Raw genomic sequence first — 12,903 nt, 5'->3', positions numbered from 1 at the left:
TTTTACTCACGGGGTGAGGCGAAGATACACTATGCAAATTCCGCAGACCCATGGCATTTCTTTGCCATTGGCTCGTTTTTTAATACTCGAAGAGGATTGGCTTACTAGGCAAAACCCCCATTCTCCGTCATCTGACGTAACGTCTCTGTTCCCTACTCAGGGAATGAGGGTTACATATGTAACCGAGACGTTTCCCACTGTTTGCGCATATTACCCATTCACCTACATTGGTTGTTTATTTGTTTTAAATGGCAGACTTAACATTTATCCATTTCTGGTCATAATTTGGAGACGATGAGCATATGAACCGTTGTGCTGCTGCTTATATTTATAAAGCTGTAAAAATACCCAAAACCAGCCTGAAACAAGCACTGGTGGGCCACTGTCCTGCTCCACTTCATAGACGGAGTGAAATGAGAATATTAGGATGACGGGACATTCTGAGCATCATACGTCATTACGCTATTTCAACGTCATTGCACATGCAGTCCTTTCAGTTTCGGTTTTTAATCCAACCAAGTGTTTACATGTTTACAGCCGTCAATCTGATTACTAATGGATAATTTGGTTACATGTAAACGTAGCCACTAAAGGCCAGTCATCACTTTTAACACCTGTGGGTGAGATTCATATATACACATATTCATATATACATATAATACTAGAGCTTTTGTTGTGTTTTAATACTGTACATTTGTAAATTCTGGTACAACAACTATTATTGCATGTTTGTCAATATTATTGATTGGACAAAGAGAGCATGCAGCCTATTTAATTAATAACTCTTGCACATCAGTGGGATTTCTATATTTCTGATTCAATGCTGTTGGAGCTTGGTTTTTATACCCCATCTCAATAGCGTTAGTAGTGCTAATCCCTATTCATAATACATAATACAAGTCTGAAAATTAGTTTGAACTCAGGGTTAAACAGCAGATTATGTTAAAAAGGATGATAACTCATGGAGTAAAAAGGCCATGTGGCGATAGGAAGAAGGTACCCTTGCACACAGCACTGAGTGTTCTCTTTCCATTTGGGAGTCTCATGGCTGACCATTGGCCATCTCTTTCACAGACTCTTTGCGTTGCTGGAAAAGGGTAGTGTCCTGCCTTGCAGTGATAGGTCAGCACGCTCCCCTCCAATCCCTCATTGGAGTAGGCCACACTACCTCCCTTTATGGACACTTCCAACGAGCAGTTCTTCTGTGTTTCCTCATAATCTCCATAATCACTGGTTTCTAAAATACACAGATTCGGTTAATAGTAATCATAGAATTAAATGACAATGGGTCATTTTGGGATTTTTTTACAGTAGAGTAAGTCTAATCACTATATTAACTACAATATAATCATGACATAATTCCCTTTACCATTGTTAATGTCAGCTTGAATATGCTGTAGATAGCATATTACATTTTTAGTTTTTAGTACATTTTTAATTTTATCATAAAAATTAGGATAATGCTCCTTGTACTCTGGCCACAGCAATTGAAGAATTTAAGTGATTATTAATGATAAAAGACCCATAGTTGTGGGATTATTTCCACCACAATGAAGAATATAAGGTTTTTCAAAAGTTTTCCTTAGTTACTATATTTTGCTACCAAAGAGACAAAAGTGTCAGTGAAAAGCATGCTTGATAATATGAGATATGTGATGTGTAAAGAAAACAAAAGAAAAATTTAAAAACCATTTGTGATATTTTTGGGCACAGTCTGATGTGATTTGGACAAAAGTAGGTTCTATGTAAGTAACAAGCCTCATGTTTCCAGTCTCAAAGCCCATACATATTTCATGAAGCTTGTCATGGTATCCAATACTTTACTTGTATGGGATATAGTGAATAAATATGATCACACTTTAAAGTTTACCTTCACATTTGACCCTGGATACTCTTGGCTCCCATTCTCCATCAGAGCTGCAGACTTTTTGGCTGATTGGATAAGGTTCAAATCCATCGCTGCAGTGATAAATTAGCCGACTACCCACAACACCGCCATTTGAATACTTCACCGTGCCTCCAATGATGGATTCAGATGTGGTGCAGTTTTTGGGCTCATTCTCCCCATAATCATAATCATAGTCATATCCTGATTGCACTGAAACAGAGAAATATTGAATATTGGTAACCTGTACATTTGATCCTTTTAGATCTGAAAGTTTGGGCAACTTTTGACTTATCAGTAAAATCCATATCTGATCTGTCTAAATTAATCCTCTTGATATCTTTCCTCTCTATACCTGCAAAAGTTTTAATTCCCTGCAATGAGAATTTATTCTGATTAAAAGGGAATCAGAATGCCATACTGACTGGAGCTGGGGATTGAGGAGGGTAATCAGCTCCTGAGAAACGTGATAGCTGCTGATAATTCTGAGGAGCTTATATAGGTGTCGTATTCCTATAGGAAGACGTGTATCTAACTTCAATTTCAGGACATGTAAAGGCCTGTTCACACCGTCGACGTTTAACGCCTCGTGACTAAACAATGGGCGCCAATGTGAGTGTTCACACCGACGCGAAAATGCTGCGCGTAAAAGCGTCATTTTTAAACAAACGCCTCGGGTTCGTTTTTTTGGTTTGACGCGCCGCTTCAAAACCTATCCGACCAACGGGATTGGCGGGTTTGCTCACGTGTCTGGTACTTCTGAAGTTACAGTAAAACACAACTTGGGGGCGCTCAAACACAAAACGGTCTTGCCGAGCACACATATGGCGAAGAAGAGATATGGGCAAGATGAATGTGGAGCTGCTGGTCTCGGAGCATAAAGAGCTATATGATAATATTTAGCCTATATTAGTATTTCTGTAATAATAGTATAGTATAGGGTGACCAACAGTCCTGTTTTCCCGGGACATGTGTAAAACGGTCACTTTGTGCTTTATAGAAATCTGAGTTTAGATGAAAACTGCGCATATGGTGTGCGTAGTGTCAGTTAGATTTTGACAAGTGAGGAAAGAACCGCTCTGCCGACTCTTTGTATTCTTTCTTTTATTTTATTTTTCTATTGTGACCAGATGTTTGTTTGTTGGGTTTTTTCTCGCTCGATCCCCGTGTATGAGGAGGACGAGTGTGACGTTTGAGTGGTTTTATTAAACGCGGGGAAATACGACAACTCTCGTCTCTCGTGCATCTGTTCATCCGACAACTATGCTGTTTTGATCTCTGGGCAACATCTCAACTTTGCGTTACACATGTCCCCTTTCCACGTCCTGTCCTGGCTGTTTTTAAGTGATGAAAATGTCCTGGTTTTCAAAAAAAAAACTGCTGGGACAGATAAGTTCTACAGCAAAATATAGATGGGCAAACAAGGTGGATGAGGAAGAAAAACAAGGTAAAGAGGACGAAAACTAAAGATATTAATAGATTTTGTTAGTTCGTTTTTGTAAGTTTGTGAGAGCTATTTTTTGTTACATTTGGAGGCATTTCTTTTACTTATTTATTATTTATATATTTATTTTTCTAATACAGAAGACATTATTTCTATCATTATTTCATTCGGTTTTTTTATCTGTCATAATAAAACATTGAGACATGAATATGATCACCCTAGTAGTATTCTATTATTATTTCTGTTTTACATTAAGCGCCATCTAATGTCAAGGAATGAATTTGCATGTTTACTCGGCTCATCGTCAGCGAAAAACGCTTGGGTGTGAACACAAAAAACGCGTTGAAAAACGCTGACGAATAACGCGCGCTGATATTCGTCCCGGTGTGTACGGGCCTTAAGTATCGCATGTTATATTTTGTGAATTTACTTGTATGTCTAATGTGCCTAAAGTTACCATTGTCTCTGACTGAGTTCACAGACATCAGAGCTATGCCATTAGTTTTATTTTTAAGAAAATTAATAATAGTGCGTTTCTGAATTGCACAGGCAGTGAGCATGTTCGGGTTAAAAATAACAAGATCTGGTCTTTGAAAATACAGTAAGAGACCGTGGTAACTTTTGCCTCAATAGCACATTCAGAAAAGCGATGTCATATATTTTTGTAATTAATTTTTGGAATGCAAGACACACACAAACACATGCCTGTCTTCATAATCCTAGTTTTGACTTCTAAAGTTTTTTGAATTCGACCCAAATCCATAATTTCACGTGCACGGAAATATACAGTGAAAGTCCAAAGTTTCAATACTGCTCAAAACCATTTTTTATTCATGATTAAAGGAGAACTCCGGCGCAAAATGAACCTTTGGTCTAATAAAACATTGGTACCTCGTCAACCATTCTCTGAGATTTGTTTTCATGATAATCGAACATAAAGAGTTTTATCTCTAAAACTGTTTAGATTATAACGCTATGAGGGCATATAATAAGCAGGGCTGCCAACTCTCACGCATTGAGCATGAGACTCACGCAATTGAGTCAATTCTCACGCTCTCATGCCACAGCCCCGATTTCTCACGCTAAAGTGTCAAGCCAGTCGGCAAAATACATGAAAGATAAGTTTATCTAAATATCCACCAGTTGAGCCACTCGTGATCGACTAGTTTTACCACAAATTAGTTAAAATGTCATGCATGCGAGACAGATGTTGAGCTCCTAACGGCGAGGACGCAAAACCAGGACTGGAGTCAAAGCCAATTCCTCTCTGCACTCTAAGCGTTCTGTTAACCCTCCGATTACATCCACTACGGGTTTTCCAGTCTCACTCACTGGAAAAACTGCTCTGTGTTCGCGTGAACAAAGTTCACACATTTCTCTAAAAACACCCAGCACAAACAGAATGCCTATTCTTAAAGTCTTGTGCTGATTTATGAAATCATGGTTTCGTTTTTTAGTTCATTGGCAAAGTATAATGCTAGAGACCTTCATGTTAGTTTAAACATTTTACATCTCATGTTCGGCAAAAGGCGGATTCGAACTCGGGTCCAAGCACACCATTAAAAGCTCTTTCATGAACTACAGGCTCTGCGATCTACGCTACTGTAGCTCATGTGTAATGGGCGTGTTTTTGACAGAAAGACAGGCACTAAAGGCGGCTTTAGAGCAAATATAGGCTATGCATTTATCACCCCCACCCCCCGGGGATAAGTCTTACGCCATGCTTAACTCAAAAGTTGGCAGCCCTGTTAATGTGTAATTTAATTGTTTGATTCCAGAGTGTAAAAAGCTTATTTTTTCAGACAACAATTCATTGATATTTCATGTCGTGTGTAATTTTGTTTTGTATTTATTTTGATATTTAATATCTAAGTTAGAAAAATTAATTTAATCCAAACAATAATTTATAATTTAGTGTTTATTAAACAAATCTCTTTGGTTGAAAAAGTATTTTTACTTTCAATTGACTACAGAAATGTGATTTGTGCAAATTATTATTTTTTTTAAGTTGAGAAAAAGTAAACCAATTACTTGCAACAAGTTGAAGTAATTTTTTTTACTTTGAATCAACGACTCAGAACAAATCTGTCATGAGAAAAAGTAATTGCAGCCACGTTTAAATGTTTATATTAAACCAACAAATTGGAGTAGAAACATAACAATATCAAATGTTTATATAAATGTTTGTGCAGCCTAACTTTTGATTGTTGATTATTAAATAAAGTTTATTTAAACAATTGATTAACCAATTTTTGTTTTGTTTTTTGCGCAATTCTTCTCAAAGGGAAGTTGTGTAAACATCTACTAAATGTGGACGGAAGGCCAAAACGGAGAGAAAAATATGCGTTTTCAAACGAAAACGTAAGTATGGACATGGACTATGGTGCTGTTTACTACACAACATTGTTTTCAAATAAAAATGTAAAACTTTTTATGCATTTTGGCCGTTTCGACAATGGCATTGTGGTTGCCTGAAAATGCAAACTTTTGAAAACGGTTTCAAAGTGCAAGATTTTGAAAACGGTCTCCGTGTAAAGACAAAAACAGGAATCTCTGAAGACGATGATGTCTTGCACACGCGTATTACTTGTTCAAACTACAGTGTTTCATCTCAATCTGATGGCCTGACAGCAGAATACAGCATTTCCACATCCGTGTCAATGGGAATTGTTTTGACAATGATGTCATTTGTGCGCAGAAAACTCCATGGAAAAACTTCTCTGTTTTAAATATATAGTTGTCGTGTAAACATACCTGAAGACATAACCAACTATGTTTGCTAGGATACTCGCTGAGACGGGCATTTTTTACATAATTCTGTGTGAATTTGTTTACTGAAGCGCAGGCAGGCATGAAAGAGAACGTCTCGGGTTATGACTATAACCCTTGTTCCCTGAGAAGGGAACGAGACACTGCGTCGATAAAATCGACTCTTTGGGGACGCTCCCTAAGCGTGCGCCTCTGAAGTATGAATGAAACTAATCCAATCCTGATTGGTGTTGCGTCGTGACGTAACATGTGACGGCATACCCGGAAGTATAAAAGTGACGCTGTCACAACACACACTAGCCTCGCGATGAAGCAAGACGCTCAAGGGTCTGAAAAGGGGGCGTGGCAACACGACGCAGTGTCTCGTTCCCTTCTCAGGGAACAAGGGTTATAGTCATAACCCGAGACGTTCCCTATCGAGGGAACTCAACACTGCGTCGATAAAATCGACTCTTTGGGGAACGAGTACCCACTAGGCCACGCACCAAACAGACCCGCCCCAGAGTGAAACTGATTAGGCACTCAGCAAGGGCCGAGTACGTGTGCACCGGGCGTACTGGGAAGGCTGAGACTGTAAAACCTGATGAAAGTATGCGGGGTAGCCCAGCCGGCTGCCTCACAAATCTCCTGCAGAGGTACTCCCGACAGAAGGGCCCTAGAGGAAGCCATGCCTCTAGTCGAGTGAGCCCTTAAGGCCAAAGGTGAAGGAACCCCACGCACCTTGTAAGCCTCAGTAATAGCCTGGACAATCCAGTTACTTATAGTTTGTTTGGTTGCCGGGAGCCCCCTCTTAGGTGACCCAAAGCATACTAACAACTGGTCAGATCTTCTCCAAGAAGCAGACTTTTCCAAGTATACACTCAAAGCTCTGACGGGGCAGAGCAAGTGAAGCCTCTCTTCTCCCGCCGACACATGAGGTGGAGGATGGAATGCCTGAAGGACTACAGAGCGAGCCGTACTCGAAGGAACTTTAGGCACGTAGCCCGGACTCGGGTGCAAAAAGGCCTTTACTTTGCCAGGGGCAAACTCCAAGCAAGCTGGCGTTACCGCCAGGGCCTGGAGATCTCCCACCCTCTTAAGAGAGGTAATCGCTAAGAGAAAGACCATTTTCAACGTTAAGTCCTTAGGCGAAGCCGACTCTAAAGGTTCGAAGGGAGCGAGGGACAACCCTTCCAGAACTATTGCCAGATCCCAGGCAGGCACCCTGGACCTGATCGCCGGCCTCATCCTCCAAGCACCACGGAGAAACCTAATGACCAACTGGTGCCTCCCCAGAGGTCCACCATCTACTGGCGCGTGGAAAGCCGAAACGGCAGCCACGTACACCTTAAGAGTGGACGGGGAGAGACCCGCAGAGAAACGATCCTGAAGGAATTCCAGAACTGAAGCCACTGGGCAGTTTACTGGATCCAACCTCCGTTCTCCACACCAAGTGTGAAACACCTTCCACTTGAGGCCATATAATCTCCTGGTAGATGGGGCCCTAGAGCTAAGTATGGTTTCAACCACCTCAGCTGATAAGCCAGCATTTAGGTACTGAACCCCCTCAGAGGCCAGACCCACAGCTTCCACAACTCTGGGCGAGGGTGGAAGATTGTGCCCTCCGCCTGAGACAATAGATCCCTCCTCAGAGGAATCGGCCATGGCGGAGCTATGAGGAGTGATATTATATCCGAGAACCATACTCGTGTCGGCCATCTCGGGGCAACCAGAAGTAGACTGATGCCCTCTTGACGGACCCTCTCCAGGACCCCTGGGAGCAGAGCGATCGGGGGGAAAGCATACAGGCGAAGCCTCGGCCAAGCCTGTACCATGGCATCCAACCCCAGCGGGGCTGGATGTGAGAGGGAGAACCAAAGTGGACAGTGGGACGTCTCTCGAGACGCAAACAGATCCACTTCCATCGGTCCGAACCTCTCCCATATCGACTTCACCACATCCGGATGAAGTCTCCATTCCCCGGGCCTCAGCCCCTGCCTCGACAGGATGTCTGCTCCCCGATTCTGAACCCCTGGGATATACATTGCCCTTATTGACAATATCTTTCCCTGGGACCAAAGGATAATCTGATGCGCCAGTTTGCACAGAGGGCGCGATCTGAGTCCCCCCTGTCGGTTCAGATAGGCCACCACTGACGTATTGTCTGTCCGTATAAGGACGTGGCGACCCTCGATGTCTGGGAGGAAGCTCCTCAAAGCCTTGAATACCGCCATCATCTCCAGGCAATTTATATGCCAAGTGCGATGATGGTCCTGCCACAGACCCCTGGTAAAGCGGCCGTCCATGACCGCGCCCCAGCCCGTAAGGGAGGCGTCTGTCGAAACGGTTTCCCGGCGACATGACACCCCCAACACTGGCCCTTGGGATAGGAACCAAGGCTTCTTCCATATTTGCAGAGACTGAAGGCACTTGCGCGTTACTCTGATCATACGGAACGGATTTCCTTTGGGTGAGAACCCCTTGGTCTTCAACCACCACTGGAGGGGCCTCATGTGAAGGAGGCCCAGAGGAATAATGTTGGATGCCGCTGCCATGAGGCCCAGCATCCTTTGAAAGTGTTTCACAGTGACGGCCTGACCTAGCCTCACCCTGGACACCATCGCCAGAATTGACTCGATACGTGCGGGAGACATACGTGCCTGCATTGTAATCGAGTTCCACACGACTCCCAAAAAGGTCGTGCCCTGGGACGGTTCTAGCACACTCTTCTTCAAATTGAGTCTTAACCCCAATTTCTGAATATGGCCAAGAACGACATCTCGATGCCGAACTGCCATCTCCCGAGACTGGGCCAAAATAAGCCAGTCGTCGAGATAATTCAATACGCGAATCCCCTGAAGTCTCAGTGGAGCAAGGGCCACGTCCATACACTTGGTAAATGTGCGGGGAGAGAGTGCTAGGCCGAACGGAAGAACCCGATATTGGTATGCTTCGCCCCCGAAAGCGAACCTCAGGTACCTCCTGTGACAAGGAAGGATGGAGATGTGAAAATAGGCGTCTTTCAGATCTATCGTGACAAACCAGTCCTCGGATCTGATTTGACTCACGATTGTTGGAATGGTCAACATTCTGAATTTGAACCTTCTCAGAGACCGGTTCAACACCCTGAGATCCAAAATTGGCCTTAACCCCCCATCCTTCTTTGGAACTATAAAGTACCGGCTGTAAAACCCGGACTCCCTGTCTACCGGAAGAACACGTTCTATGGCTCCTTTCGACAGCAGAGTCTGTACTTCTTGTTCCAACACCTGAGCCTGCTCTGGGACCACCGCAGTGAGCACCACCCCAGAGAACTTGGGGGGGCGGTGCGCGAACTGCAGTCTGTACCCAACTCGTATTATCTGCAGGACCCATGGAGATATGTTGGGAAGATGATACCATCCCTCTACAAAATCTGCTAAGGGTACCAGCCTCTCGAGGCTGGCCTCTGGTGTCTTTTCGCTGGAAATTGATGCGGCCCGAAGCGCTGTTAACGGCGGACCTGCATCTTTCCCTAGAGGGCCCCGTTGTGAGAACAACCTCGGTTGTCTCACTGCGGAGGGGGCAGCCCTCTGAAGTCCTGCCTTGGCTAGGACCTCTTTTCCGGAGTCCTCTTAGCCTGAATGACGTCCCTCAGGTCGCCCCTCTGGCTGGAGGACTTCGGTTTTTGGGAGCGTTTCCTCTGTTGCCAAGACCCCGGAGGGGGGGCTCTAGAGGAAACGCTCTCCTTCTGCTCTGCCCTGTGGGAGGAGCTGGCTGATGGCTGGGGCTGATTGCTTTGCCCCCCCCTACTAGATTTGGCCTTCGCTTTCCGGGGGAGGTACTGCTGGAACGCCGCAGATTGTTTTCTCGACTCCTGAAACCTGTCGACAACCGAATTAACGGCGTCGCCGAACAGGCCAGAAGCCGAAAGCGGCGCATCCAGCAGGAAGGACCTATCCTTTTCTTTAATACCGGATAAGTCCAGCCACAGATGCCTCTCCGTGGCCACCATGGCCGCCATAGAGCGGCCAATAGCGCTGGCCGCTTCCCTAGTGGCCCGGAGAGACAAATCTGCGGCCTTCCTCAACTCCGCGACATCTTCAGGAGTAGGCCCCTCCCCCTCATCCAAATCTTTCAGGAGGTCGGCCTGGTATGCCTGCAAAATCGCCATTGAGTGCAGACACGAACCAGCCCGACCCGCCGCCATGTAAGCCCTGCCCACCAATGCAGATGTCTCTCTGCAGGGCTTACTAGGCAACACCGGGGTCTTTAGGGAAGACGCCGATTCGGGAGAGAGATAGCTCGCTAAAACCTCCTCCACCTTCGGCATTCTCCCATATCCCATATCTCGAGCCCCCATAACATTGCTGTAATCTATTACATTGGGACTCGAAATACGGGACGAATGCGGTCTTTCCCACGTTCTCGAGATCTCTTTATGGAGATCAGGGAAAAACGGCAGACCCCGGCGGTGAGGCTGTGACCTGCGCTGCAGGTAACGCTCGTCCATTTTACTGGTGACTTGCGTTTCCTGCTCATGTTGTGGCCAGCTGATGTTTAGTCTGGCCACAGCGCGTGTCACAACCTCCACCAGCTCCTCATAACCCAGGCCGCGTGATGGCGTGCTGAGATCACGGTCGTCCGCATCGATGCTGAGCACGTCCCCTTCCTCAGAAGTAGACAGCTCAAGCACCGGGACCTGATCGCGGGTAGGAGAAACCGCAGCGCGGGCTCCCACACCACTCTCAGAGGCTGCGGGATCAGCCGATGGCGAGCGAGAAAATGCCTCAGCATTCTCACTCTCCTCCGCCAGATCCCGCTGCGAACCCCAGGATCTCAGTCGCCGCATCGCCTCGACATATGCGGGACCGGAACCCTGGGGAACGCGAGCCTGACCGTGCTCGTCAAAGCACGCCAGCCGGGAGCGCAGCACTCTAATAGGCAAAGCCTCACACATTTCACAAGCAGCCCCCTCGAGAGCTGCCCGTGCGTGCTGCACTCCCAAACAATACACACAGAGAGAGTGTGCGTCCCCACCCGTGATGAAACGAGGGCAGGGATGCACACACCTCTTGAATTGTTCACTGGCCATACTTTCTTTCAATAATAAGACAAACAACACCAAATAAGACAGACAGTTTCAACATAAAGCGCTTGCTGAAGAGCGAAAGCTAGTGTGTGTTGTGACAGCGTCACTTTTATACTTCCGGGTATGCCGTCACATGTTACGTCACGACGCAACACCAATCAGGATTGGATTAGTTTCATTCATACTTCAGAGGCGCACGCTTAGGGAGCGTCCCCAAAGAGTCGATTTTATCGACGCAGTGTTGAGTTCCCTCGATAGGGAACTCAACTTCACGCACCGTGGCTTTCAGTGTGTATGCTTCGGATTCTAAACTTCCCACACAGCATGTGAGTAACAAATTCCCTTTCTCATGTTCCATTGCTTGAATATTTACATGGGAATGAGTGAACTGGTGACTGACACCATTTCATACACTCACCAACAGAGATTTTCACTCACATTTTGCAAAATGGTTTAACTGGTAGTTGTCATAAACTGTTTTCAGACAGGTTACTACATAAACCAGTTCTCAGAAATATCTGATTCTCGTAAAACATAATTTGGCAAGCGTATATAGACAGAGTGTGAAACAGAGTTAATTCTGACAATAACAGAACAAGTAAACAAACAAGCTCAATTGTTTTGAGAAATGCACATACTGGTTTGCAAATCTTAAGGGTGATTCAAAAATGTATCAAAGCGACTGAGAAAAACTGTAATGCAGCCACATAATGATAAAAAGAAACACACGTTTCAGCTACAGACCTTCATATTTCTAACATGGATGAACACATTATTATTCTCAAAGTTTGCAAGAAAAAAATGGTCTCATTGGGGACTTACCTTCAGATACAGAGATGTACAAGAAAAAAGTGATGATACATGCAGTAGTGTAGTGCATAGCTGACATGATCAGTGCTGGCTTCTTTTAACTCTCCGCTTTGGGTGAAATACAAATATGAACCTTTGTAACGTGTATTTGAGGAGTCATTAAACATTAACATTTTAATGCAATTCTGGTAAATTCTATAAAGTAATCAATTTCGGTGAGTCTTAAAGGTGTAGTGTGTAATTTCTGAGAAGAACCGAATTTCTGAAATAAAATGGTTTTCAGACTGGTTTTCCAAACCAGTAATTTCATGGTGAAAGATGAAATGTGGCCAACTTTAATAGACCATGTTCTTGTTCATAGACAAAGAGTACAAACTTATTTGAGCAGATTCCCCATAGCAGTGCTTTTCTGGCCCAGCGCTAGTCCACACAGCCCCCAGGTCTGGATTTAAGACAAGGGCTTTACTTTACTTCTTTCATCCTAAAGTTCTTATTGAAAATTAACAGAGGTTTAGATGTTGATGTTTTATTGAAAATAGATAATTGTGATCAGTGTTTGCTTTAGTTGGACTTTTGACCCTTGACGTCTTATCATTAGTTTGTTTCTGGCTGCTGTAACTGTGTATTTCTCATACACGTATGTTATGGCAAAAATTGCAAGAGAAACTCAGATGATGTTGGTCACTTGTTAGTCATCTTTAGTGGCCTGATGCACTGATATCAGAGTCTCTAATTAAATTGTTTAATATTAATTGTTAATTTCACATGCCAATACTACTGCAGAAATTCAAACAGTGCCGTAATACTCTGAAAGATTTTATGAAGTCATTATGCAGAAAATGTTCTGACCAATGTCATGTAGACTCACACGTCAAGAATATGCATATGCATCTCAACAGTGGTGACAATAAAAACAATTATTCATATCAACTTTGAACGTCACAA

At 44.2% G+C, this 12,903-nt stretch overlaps 3 protein-coding genes across 5 annotated transcripts in view; 1 reads left to right on the top strand and 2 right to left on the bottom strand.

Moving 5' to 3' along the window:
• The window catches only part of LOC120466881 (complement C2), a 67,666-nt gene extending 55,587 nt beyond the window's left edge, over positions 1 to 12,079 (bottom strand). For 2 of the 3 annotated variants that reach the window (XM_089120905.1, XM_089120906.1), the window contains exons 1-3: positions 11,971 to 12,079; positions 1,871 to 2,098; positions 1,001 to 1,237 (exon numbers count right to left, since the gene is read on the bottom strand). In XM_089120905.1, the coding sequence (XP_088977031.1) occupies positions 1,001 to 1,237; positions 1,871 to 2,098; positions 11,971 to 12,037 (532 nt within the window). In that variant the 5' untranslated portion in view covers positions 12,038 to 12,079. The remainder of the gene's footprint in view (positions 1 to 1,000; positions 1,238 to 1,870; positions 2,099 to 11,970) is intronic. The other variant, XM_089120908.1, reaches the window with a different exon arrangement.
• Positions 1 to 12,903, top strand: part of LOC120466787 (uncharacterized) — a 329,947-nt gene that overhangs the window by 78,853 nt on the left and 238,191 nt on the right. The window lies entirely within an intron of this gene.
• The window catches only part of LOC148971945 (uncharacterized), a 443,851-nt gene that overhangs the window by 411,169 nt on the left and 19,779 nt on the right, over positions 1 to 12,903 (bottom strand). The window lies entirely within an intron of this gene.

The sequence above is a fragment of the Pimephales promelas genome, chromosome 16 (assembly GCF_988280905.1).
Source record: "Pimephales promelas chromosome 16, fPimPro1.hap1.1, whole genome shotgun sequence".
Classification (NCBI taxonomy): Eukaryota; Metazoa; Chordata; class Actinopteri; order Cypriniformes; family Leuciscidae; genus Pimephales; species Pimephales promelas.
This window is presented reverse-complemented; position numbering and strand designations above follow the sequence as displayed.